Source organism: Bison bison, unplaced genomic scaffold (assembly GCF_000754665.1).
Source record: "Bison bison bison isolate TAMUID 2011002044 unplaced genomic scaffold, Bison_UMD1.0 scf7180017864325, whole genome shotgun sequence".
In the NCBI taxonomy this organism is placed as follows: Eukaryota; Metazoa; Chordata; class Mammalia; order Artiodactyla; family Bovidae; genus Bison; species Bison bison.
The window spans coordinates 4,509,475-4,521,724 of record NW_011494897.1 but is presented as its reverse complement, the minus strand read 5'-3'; the positions used below and the strand labels follow the sequence as shown (position 1 = coordinate 4,521,724).

General features: G+C 37.8%; 1 protein-coding gene across 6 annotated transcripts in view; it reads right to left on the bottom strand.

The window, feature by feature from the left end:
* GPATCH2 (G patch domain containing 2) overlaps positions 1-12,250 on the bottom strand; it is a 199,086-nt gene that overhangs the window by 53,904 nt on the left and 132,932 nt on the right. For 3 of the 6 annotated variants that reach the window (XM_010853278.1, XM_010853283.1, XM_010853282.1), the window contains exons 7-8: positions 9,576-9,615; positions 983-1,053 (exon numbers count right to left, since the gene is read on the bottom strand). The exons of 1 other annotated variant lie outside the window; for it this stretch is intronic. In XM_010853278.1, the coding sequence (XP_010851580.1) occupies positions 983-1,053; positions 9,576-9,615 (111 nt within the window). The remainder of the gene's footprint in view (positions 1-982; positions 1,054-9,575; positions 9,616-12,250) is intronic. 2 more of the 6 variants (XM_010853280.1, XM_010853284.1) reach the window with 1 other exon arrangement.

The window sequence follows — 12,250 nt, the reverse complement described above, 5'->3', positions numbered from 1 at the left end:
AGCTTCTGCAGATACCTAGTGGGTTCTCCGTCAGGGTTAGTTTGTACAACATGGTACTTGGAAGTTACATAGCTTGCTTGGGAGTGTTAAAAACAGTGGCAAGCACCCTAACAATGAGACAGAGAGAGGGCTGCCAAGGTCAGTTATCTTGTTAAAAGTTGGGTTGGTGTAAATCTCAGGGCAGTTGTTCTGATCAATATTCTGATAGCTATTTTCACCAAAGTACAAATGAAGTCTTTAGAAACACCACATGCAAAATTTGGAAATGCGCTGTCTGAAACAATAAACTGGGGGCACTTCTTTCTAATATGAAAAAAAAAAATAGCATTGACTAAGCAATATAACCCTAAGCACTTTTAAAAAAGAGTGTATTTTCTATATACTTATTTACATACATTATAATATACATGTTGCTGTCTCACAAAACCATTTAAGTTTTGGGGAAAAGATTAATTCTATTTTTTATAGTTAAAAATAATTATTCCTAATCCTTATCTAAAATTCATAAGCTATGGATTATGAACAGAGATTTTCTTCTAAAAATGCGTTTTTTATTTTTCATCACCTTTAAAAAATACAAATAAAATGATGTATTTCTATTCATTACTAGTAATCCTGAAGTAGATTCTGATAAATGACACATAAAATAATGCTGACACTTTAGAGCCAAAGGCACCCTAACTATAACTCATCATATTCATAGTGGATTCCCTGGTGGCTCAGTGGATAAAGAATCTGCCTGCAATGCAGGAGACCAGGGTTTGATCCCTGGGTTGGGAAGATCCACTGGAGAAGGAAATGGCAAGCCACTCCAGTATTCTTGCCTGGGAAATCCCATGGACAGAGGAGCCTGGTGGGCTACAGTTCATGAGGTTGCAAGAGTACGAGACTACTTAGTGACTAAACCACCATTCATACTGGCATGGGAAAAAAAATTACACGATTCAATGATCAGGAGAAAAGGTGATTTTAAATTGCTTACCTGCTGGCTGTTTTCACAGAACAGTTTTTCTTGTGTCCTCTTTCAGCTCGGTTATCTCTCAGGAGCTGATGCTATCCAAAGTGTTTAAAACAGAGTTGTAGAAACAAAAATATTTTCATTACATTATTCGTAAGTAGAAAAGTATGCTTCTCATTCAAAGGGGCTGTATTTATTCACTTGCATTACTTTTTTCTTTTTTTTTACCGGTTTTTCTTAAAATGAAGATGACTAATTTTGCTAGAGATGCTACTGACATGCTTCTGAAAATGTCACTAGGAGATGCCAATGCTTCCTTGACAGCTGAACAGTGCTCAGAGTCACTTAATACACAGCCTAGAGCTGGAGGTCTAGAACTCAGTTCTAATTCTGGCTCTCTGGGTAGTCCTGGTGAAAGTCACGTAACCTCTCTTCTCCAATGCTCTACCACTGCATTCAGCTGTGAGTTTTTCGGGGCTTTGTCACCTCCGATGACATAAAATATCTAATCTTACTTCTCCGTATTTAGTGGCCTAACATGGTAAAGAAACACTTAAAAACATTCCTTTTCAAAGAAATTACTGGCTTGGAAATATATAATTAGAAAAAATATATATCTGACTGCCTCCTCAAAATGCCTCACCACCCAACTCCCCTTCACACTTGCTTTACTCTAACTAATTGGAAAGAAAGAAAAGCAAGTAGTCAATACTTTTTGCTGTGTGTATACTCAGACTGTAGCTTATCTCGGTTATACAGAAATGTGATTATATGCAAGACTGGGCTAATGAGAAGTTGTGCAGCATATTAGAAATTAACCCTAATAAAAATAGAAATCTTAGAGCAGTAATAGTGCAGGATAGATCTGGGTTCGAATCCCAGCTGTACCAGTAACAAGTCGCTGGGTTTTAAAAACAGGCCTACCAATTTATAAGCTGTGTAATTATCTCTAAGTCCCAGTTTCCACCTGGAAAATGGAGATAACAATACTATCCACCTGTAAGGCTGCCGTGAGTGTCAAATAAGATAAACCATGTAGAACAGTTAGCACTAAGACCAGAACATAAAAAGTGCTGAGTAAGTGGTTCAAATGCTACAATTATAATTAATGAACCTGACTGTCAGTGGCTATTGTCTGACCAGTATCAATAACTTTTAATAATATAACTGCTTTGAACTATCTAATGACAACATTTAGAGTCAATTACTAGCCACATTTGGCCATCTTTGAGAAGGAATAGAACTTAATTAGATTACAAAGAATGTTGTTAGATCATTATTTCAGGAATGTCTTAACTCAATAAGTCTACCTTAAACTTCTCCTAAATATCTGCTTCTTTCCATCCCCACGAACCACGTTCCAGTAGTGGTCTCTCCAGTGGCCTCCCTGCCTCCAGCCTTGCTCCCATCTAAGTCCACTCTCTACACTGAAGCCAGTCATTCTAAAACTAGATGTTATTACATTATACTCCTTAGATAACACCCCCCTCCCAAATCTTACACAAGGCTCTCATGGCCCTACATAATTTGATTGTATTTCTAAACTTGCAGTTTATTATGCTTCTTCCTACCCCAACTTAATCTCCTTACTTCTAAATAATATATTCCAGCCATTCTGAACTTGTTAGTTTGGAATGTGTACCATATTCTTGCTCACCTTTGGCCCTTTGCTTCAGTTATTCAATCTGCCTGTGTCTCCAAAGCCCAGCACAGTGTCTGGGACATTTTTAGTGTTTAATAAATATTTGTTGAATGAATGAATGAATGAGATAAAGAAACAGGCAATGAAATCTAGTATCTGATATGTAGCTGAAACAGTATCTCATTATTACTACTTATAGAAAATAGCAACAGTTTATCTTAAGTCCATTAATCTGAAAGTGTTTCAATGTAGAAACACTTCGTACCATGAAAACTAAATTGCTTCTGAAAATAAAATAAAAAAATTAATTACTTTGGCATTTCTAATTCTAGTGCCTTTGTAAAAAAACATATTCAAACCAACATTTGTGACACAGATAGCTAGAGGTGACATGATAAAATCTCTACCACCGCTTTCAATTAATATAGTAGTTAACTAAGTTTTCTAATTTTTAGATAAAAGATAGATATGGGACCACTATTCCTGTTATTTGTGTTAAAACAGTTTAAACAAAGAACACAAAAAGTCCCAAATATACTTTTCTGAAATAAAGGAATTCAACAATTTAATTAAAGAAAAATGCAACTACAATGACCAAAATAAATGTTAGACTATGTATGGAACTCTGAGGTCAGAGATCCTTCTATTAGAGTCACATGAGAATTTCTTTCTCAAATGTATAGCTTTGATGGGCTTTGTAGGGACAAATATTGGAATCATTTAATATAATTCACCTATATTTGAAAAGTCATCACACAAAATGAAGCTCAGAGGGAAAAATACAGGCTCAGATCTCTGGGTCATGAATTTAACAAGTTAATACGGGAACCTAGATCTTGTAAGGGGGCAAAGATGAAAAAATTAATCCAGAGTTATTTGAACAGAAAACATGTTATTTGCCTTTGAAAGATTCCCACAAGACACAAACATGTATCTGCTCTGCCCCAAAGACCAAACAAACAAACAAAGGGTGGCAGAGGGCTGGGCTGGGGAGGGGGAATCAGATCAGGAACTGATGCCAAGACACAAGAGGCCTGGAGCTCTGCTCTGACAAGCAAGAGTAGCTCATCAGGTTTGGGGAGAGTCTTCATTTCTCTTATTGCTAACGTTTCCTGTCTTCCTTGGACTCCTATCAGTGTCACAAGTGAGGTCAGTGTTCAGGGTTCTGACTCAACAATGTCAACTCCAGTTAATAACAGAACTTCTGAATATGGTGCGAAGTGCTTCTTACCTCCAGCTCTCAGATTGCTGGACTTAGGCCAAGCGGAGAGACAAGTCCCTTATTTAGTGACCTGCAGATGTATATTAAAAAATGACTCATGTAAGAATGACACAGACATTCATAAACACAAAAGCTAGTACAATGTGAGGTCTTACAAAAGGTACACAATTTTAAAAACTGCTGAACAAAAACAAGGAAGAGAAATGTGTCACGCATATCATGGCTGCTCCTGTGGCAGAAAGGGAGCTGAGGATTTCTGTGGCTATTCGTGATTATTTTAAAAAGATTATTAAAAGTTTCACATTCCTAACACAAGAGGAAGAAGGAAGCAAAGAGCAGAATTCCTGCTCCACAGCAATAATCTCCTGATATTCAGAAAGGATTCAAGCTCAAGACTGTTTCTGTTAGCAGCCACTTTTCAGGGACCTTCTCAAATGTCTACAAAAGAATTGCAAATCTCTCCATACTTGGCCTTTCACAAGGTCCTCACCTTAAGAGGAGAACTAAATAATCTCTAAACAATGACCTATGGCTCCTTAAGATACTAGTAAACTCATTCAAAATGTCATACTATTAGATATTCAAGGATGAAAATCCTCACCATTAAAACACACATACACACACACAAATGAGGCTGCTTAGAGCTGCTTCTGTCTCCTTACTTCCACTTCTAAACCAACTTTTCACATGTCGCTTCTGTGGTCTCTATGACGCCCTCCCAGTGGTTTCCTTCAACATTTATCAATACACTATAATTACTGCTTTCCTACCCACATTTTAACCACCTTAGAGGAAAAGTTATGTTTTTTTTTCTTTTTAAACAATATCTCTTTTTGTAAAAATAAAGAGTACTTGATAGGTAACGACTGATGGACAATAGTGATTTACTAAATGTGTAAAAAAGAAATGTTAGGTGAGCATGGTGTAAATGAAATGGGACTTCTTATTAGAGAACAAAAAGGAATCATAAGATGGGGGGAAAGCAGTGAGGGGTGGGATTTCAAAAGTGAGGTTAACACTATCATTTCTTTATGTTGGTAAGTTGATATGGGGAAAAAAAGGGGTGATCATGCATGCTGATAGTCATTCATTCAACAATATATTGAAGGATTTTATTTCTTCACGGTCTTGCATTTTATCACTTGGACCTAAGATTTAGCCAATAGTTCACTGGGATTCCCTGGTGGCTTAGATGGTAAAGAATCTGCTGCAATGTGGGAGACTTGGGTTTGAACCCTTGGTTGGAAAGATTCTCTGGAGAAGGAAATGGCAACCCACTCCAGTATTCTTGCCTGGAGAATCCACATGGACGGAGCTGGGCTACAGTCCATGGGGTTGCAAAGAGTTGGACACGACTGAGCAAGGAACACTTTCACTGGGCTAGTTATAAGCTGAAATAAGACATTTTAAATCTCTCAAAATATGAGTAGTTTGTATGTGCTTCTATATACACACATACATGTGCCAACTGTTTCTCATTATTCACTGATTCTGTATTCACAAATTCACCCATTTGCTAAAATGTACTTGTAATGCTCAAATCAGTACTTCTGGTGCTTCTGGAGTCATTGGCAGACATGCACAGAGTGGGGGAAATCTGAATTCCCGTTACTGCATGTTCTCAGCTGAGGTCGGACAAGACGATATCTATCTTCTTGCTTCGGCTCTCTTACTGTAAACAAGTGTCTTTTGCCTGGTCCGTTCAATGCTACATTATTTATTTATTTATTTATTTTTAAAGCATTTCTGTCTACTTGTGATGTTCACCTTCATTGTTTCAAATAGCCTTCTAGTACAGGGCTGACCTGCAGTCTGGTCTTCCCCAGTGCAAGAGAGCTGTGATGGACCTTATAGAGAAAATATGTTCATTAGACAAGCTCCCTTCAGGCATAAGTTACAGTGCTACTGGCCATGAGTTCAATGCTAACAAATCAATAACATGTATTAAATATGGTGTCTCTAAACAGAAATACACATCAAACAAGGATATGTATTGATCAGTTAATGAAAATGTGGCCAGAGGTTCTCAGGAACCTAACCCTGTATTTTTCCTGGAAGCAGTTTTTTCAATATTTGCTACTTTAGGGTTCTTACCAACCTCATAGACTACAGCTACCACAACAAGCAAGAATCAACTGTATTCCTTAACTAATAACCTATCTAGACAGGATTAAAATCTGAAATGGTATATCAAAGCTTAAGCCAAAGGCTAATCCAAAAATCTGTTTCAAATATTTAAAAATTTTTAAAATGATGCATCAACTTTCTTGTCTATATCATATTAGCTATTTGTTAACTGCAGAAAAAAGTTTTTACTGCAGTTAGATTATAATCTAAAGCTCAGATTTATAACATCACTTTAGTATTTCTCAAATTCTAGACCAAAACCATCCCAAGAAACAGAAATAGAAACCAAAGTGGTTGTCTGAGGAGGCCTTACAAATAGTTGATAAAAGAATAGAAGTGGAGGGCAAAGAAGAAAGGGAAAGATATACTCAAATGAATGCAGGGTTCCAGAGAATACCAAGGACAGTTAAGAAAGCCTTCTTAAGTGAACAATGCAAAGAAAGAGAGGAAAACAGATTGGGAAATACGAGAGATCTCTTCAAGAAAACTGGAGATACCAAGGGAACATTTCATGCAAAGATGGGCTCGATAAAGGACAGAAATAGCAAAGACCTAACAGAAGCAGAAGATATTAAGAACAGGTGGCAAGAATACACAGAAGTACACAAAAAAGGTCTTAATGTCCTGAATAACCACGATGGCATGGTCACTCACCAAGATCCAGATATCCTGGAGTGTGAAGTCAAGTGGGCCTCATTACTATGAACAAAGCTACTGGAGGTGATAGAATTCCAATCAAGTTATTTAAAAATCCTCAAAGATGATGCTGTGAAAGTGCTGCACCCAATATTACCAGCACATTTGGAAAACTCAGCAATGGCCATAGGACTGGAAAAGGTCAGTTTTCACTCCAGTCCCAAAGAATGTTCAAACCACCACACAACTGTGCTCATTTCATATGTTAGCAAGGTAATGCTCAAAATCCTTCAAACTAGGCTTCAATAGTACATGAACCAAGAACTTGCAGATGTACAAACTGGATTTAGAAAAGGCAGAGGAATCAGAGATCAAATTGCCAACATCCACTGAATCATAGAAAAAGCAAAAGAACTCTAGAAAAACATCTACTTCTACTTTATTGACTACACTAAAGCCTTGGACTCTGTGGATCACAACAAACTATGGAAAATTCTTCAAGAGATGGGAATACCAGACCATCTTACCTCCCTCATGAGAAACCTGCATGCAGGTCAAGAAGCAACAGTTAGAACCAGACATGGAACAATGGACTGGTTCAAAATTGAGAAAGGAGCATATTAATACTGTATATTTTCACCCTGCTTGTTTAATTTATATGCAGAGTACATCATGTGAAATGTTGGGCTGGATAAATCACAAGCCAGAATCAAGATTGCCAGGAGAAATACCTACAACCTAAGATATGAAGATGATACTACTCTAATGGCAGAAGGCGAAGAGGGACTGAAGAGCCTCTTAATGAAGGTAAAAGAGGAGAGTGACAAAGCTGGCTTAAAACAACATTCAAAAAACAAAGATCATGGCCTCTGGTCCCATCACTTCATGACAAATAGATGGGGAAAAAGTGGATAGTGACAGATTTTATTTTCTTGGGCTCCAAAATCACTGCAGATGGTGACTGCAACCATGAAATGCTCCTTGAAAAAAAGCCATGATAAACGTACATGAAAGCAGAGACATCACTTCACTGACAAAGGTCTGTATAGTCAAAGTTATGGGTTTTCCCTTAGTCACGTATGGACATAAGAGTTGGACCGTAAAGAAGGCTGAATGCCAAAGAACTGATTCTTTCTTTCACTTTCAATTGTGGTGCTAGAGAAGACTCTTGAGAGTCCCTTGGACTCAAGAAGATCAAACCAGTGAATCCTGAAAGAAATCAACCTGAATACTAATTGGAAGTACTGGTGCTGAAGCTCCAGCATTTTGGCCACCTGATGCAAAGAGCCGACTCACTGGAAAAGACCCTGATGCTGGGAAAGACAGATGGCATGAGTAGAAGTGGGCAACAGAGGATGAAATGGTTGGATGGCATCACTGACTCAATGGACCCTGAGTTTGAATAAACTCCTAGAGATACTGAAGGACAGGGAAACTTGACTCAGTGACTAGAGAACAACAGAGAATATAAAATTATTTATTTAAAAAATCTTATTTGGGGATAAACTATATCCTGAGGTGACTTACTACTGGAAGCAGAATCTTATATAAACACAGAGGGTATGAACCGTTTGGGAATGCTGAATAGTTGACATAATTATGTAATAATTACATTCTGAATAGACATACCCCAGAAGCAACTTAGTCAAGTTAACTTGCAAAACTTTAGAAACATATACTGGTTGTTGTCATTTAGTCACTAAGTCGCATCCAACTCTTTGCAACCTGATGGACTATAGCCCACCAGGCCCCTCTGTCCACAGGACTTCCCAGGCAAGAATATTGGAGTGGGTGCCAGTTTCTTCTCCAGGGGATCTTTTTGACCCAGGGATCGAACCCACGTCTCCTTCACTGGCAGGCAGATTCGTTATCACTGAGCCACCAGGAAAGTCCAGAAATAGTAGTACATATTCTATTATTAATGTGAGAAATAAATTTAAAAGTACACATCACTCTCAAGGAAAAGAGCCAAGTTTATAAAAAAAATCATTAAATCTGCACTGACATATTTTTCTTTGATTAGGTACATGTGTATTAAGAAATACATTATAGTTTATAATGAAGTATGTGGCACTTTCCTTTTATACGAAAAAAGAAATATGGCATATGCAACCAACTCTAGAACCTGTTGACCAACCTAAGAAATAAGATATCACCAATACATATAGTAATGTTACGAGTTACCACCACCAAGTGCAATCTCCTCTTCTATCTACCTACTTACATATCCCTCAGAAGAAATGATCCCTGAGAATCTGAGGCTTTTCTATGCATATATTATTGACTCACTAAAAAAATAACTCTTATAATCCACAATGAAAAAAGAAAAAAGGCTTAGCAAGAATGCAAAGCCTAAAACATATATGCTTTAAAACCTATCAATATTTTAAGCCCTAAATTAGCTTACCACACTGCAGAGAGAGTACCAGCACATTCAACAGACAAAGAAAACAGACAACTTATTTTATATGTAGAGTTAATCAGAATGAATGTTAAGTTCTTGCTAAGTCATCTAATCATTGTGCTGCCATGAAACTAGCAAGAAATTTTAAAAAAAGAAAAATCTCACCTAGAATACAGCATAAAGTGTAAGAAACTCTTATCATCTTATAAACTTCAAAAAATAAAAATATTCTCTTGCTGGCTAATCTAGTTTAATAATAAAACAATTGTTTAAAGCATAGGTACTATTTTCGTGCCTTTGTGAAAAACATATGGAAATGAGGAAGTCCTATAAACTCTAAACTGAACTTTAGATCCTTTCCACGGAGGTGACATGTGTGCTGAGGAAGGGAGAAGCGAGGTAAACAACTCTGATGCTTACTGACGGTCACTCCCTTGGTCAGTGCATTAGCACCGGCCCAGTGAACTCCTTTTTAAATAAGCTAGGATATTATCTTTTCTCATAAAGTTGATCTACTATCTTAAAGGGAAATAGTTAAATATTCGAAAGACTGAGTAACTTCCTTTTGGGTTAGAATGTTCCTTACCTGGCCATGCTCTGTCCTAGCCCCAGGGCTAAACCAATGGCTGCAGAGGAAAGAGAAAAGCAGTTAGCGGGAAACTCACTAAAAGCATGTGCTCTCGCGTGATCAGTCTGCATGTGCTGTAAGAAACATATTTGCCACCTAGCAACAGAGCCTTACATACGCTGCATCTGAATGGATAGTTCATGTAATTCTAGGTTTACACCAATTTTGATAGAAATGTAAGAGTGCTCATAACCCAGTAATTTTCAATTAAATAAGCAAACTCAGTTAGAATTACATTTCCATTTAATTATGTTAACATAAACTGCTGGGACTGTATTCATTTTATGAATCAATTCTGGTGAGAAAATCTACAAATGCTATCGTTTACCACAACTTAATTATAGCATCATTACAACAAATGATGACCTTTTGATTGTTGGAGTTTAAAAAAAAAAAAACAGGAAAGATACAAGAACATTATATCCTCTGCCTATGCCTCCAGGAACAGTCACATAAAGCCCTTGATGTGAATTCTAAAGCATCAGCTGAAGGTGCCTTGAACCCATTCCTTCCATAGTTATAACACCTGGATTCTGGTTCACAGCAAATCCAACAACACTGAAAATACGAAAGTCATGGCGCAGCTGAAGCGTTCTGGTCTTGCACTATGCCTCGCCCTGCCTCACTTATCCCATACTGTTCTGGAGGCAACTTGGACTTTTAATGCATCTCATGATACCTTTTCAACAGGAGTTATTCTAAGTTGTATGCTCAGTCCTCTGACCAGTATTCTGCTTAGAAACTAACTAAACATCAAGGAAATTGAGAGAGAGAATGTGGAAAATAAACCAGTGTGCACGCGTATATGGTAAGTCGCTTGTCGTGCCTGAATCTCTGTGACCCTTTGGACCGCAGCCCGCCAGGTTCCCCTGTCCATGGGATTCTCCAGGAAAAGTATACTGGAGTGGGCTGTCGTGCCCTTCTACAGGGGATCTTACCAACTCAGGGATTGAACCTGCATCTCTCAAGTCTCCTGCATTGGTAGGTAGGTTCTTTACCACTAGTGCCACCTGGGAAGCTCAAAAAAACCAGTAAAACCCCACAAATATAGGGAACGGTATTAACATTATGATTGCGTGTGGGTGTGTGTCAGTTGCTCAGTCGTGTCTGACTCTTTGAGACCCCATGGACTGTAACCCACCAGGCTTCTCTGTCCATGGGATCCTCCAGGCAAGAAAACTGGAGTGGGTTGCCATCCCTTCTCCAGGGGATCTTCCTGACCCAGGGATTGATCCTGGGTCTCCTGCATTGCAGGCAGATTCTTCACCATCTGAACCACCATGGAAGCCCCCAACATTATTAATGCTATTTATTTTTTCATGAACCATTGTACTGAACACATGCATGTGCCACGCACTCTACAGACATGTGACACGTATGTGTTATTTTCTATCCTCAGAAAAACCTTACAAGGTATTGCTCATGTTCCAGGTGCAAGAATGACTGAGGCTGAGATGTTTATTTGTCCAAGGTGCTCGTGTACAAAGGACAAAGGGGTTTACATTGAATGAGCACATTTCCTGGTTCCCTCCAACACTTCTATGTATTCTCTGGCCTCTGTGGTATTAAAACCTGGGAATAAACAGCCTCGACATTAATAGGATGTGGCTATGCTCTTACCTGAACATTTATTTCTCAAGCTCATAGACACTGATGCCCTTTGGCAGGTCAGATTCCACTTTTGTTGTGGGAATCGACACTTACTGGTATTTGTAAATGACGTGTGGATTAATCAGCAACCAGAAACTAATCATTTAGTTCAGTTCCCTGAAAACTTGCCTGAAAAATTTCCCCTCTGCTTGGACTGTGCCTTTTCCTTTAAAGAAAAATGTTTAAAAAAATCAAATGCATACATGCATTTAAATGAAACAAATCAACAAAAAAGTCTGAAAAACAGCATTGTTTCATCTATCCTGAACCCCTAAGCTCTGTTTAGAGAGACCACTGACTCTGCATTTTCTTTTGGTATTTAATGATGTGTTTCTACAGAATATGGTTATACTGGCATGCTGTGGTTAATTTTAGACATTAATAAGTGACTTTCTATTTACTGTAAATTTAGCTCTTTCATAGCTCCCAATCCTCTATTTCAAGTTATACACACCACATTTGATTAGTCAATAGTGAGTACAGATATTACGACTACATGAACACTTTCTGCGGCTGAATTTTTATTTTTGCCCCTCCCAAAGTTGAGAGTTAACCTGTTTTTCTTCCTTTGCTAGTTTTTGGTGATCTTTGCTATGTACTGGTGATCTTTCCCAAAAAAGTTTCCAGGAAGTGCTGTAGAAAGAATCTGAACTATAGTGTTATATAAGTGGGTGTAAAAGAAATGGGATGTGAAGAAGTGAAGTGGGCGTAGGATAATTCATGCTATCTAGAAGTTAGGCTTTCATAGTATGAGAAAGATCAGAAAGAAATAGAAAGAAGTATTTAAAAATTTAAGTTTAAAATTTAAAAATGTAGTATATAAGAAAAGAAGCTATTGGAAGGAAAAAAAAAAAAACAAACTTCTTCCAATCAGAACACAGAGATGCTGGAATCAGTCCTGGACAGAGGAAAGCTCTTTTCCTCTAATACTAAGATAAAGGAGAGCCAAAGAAGGTATATTTGGATTGTTGTTGCTGTTCAGT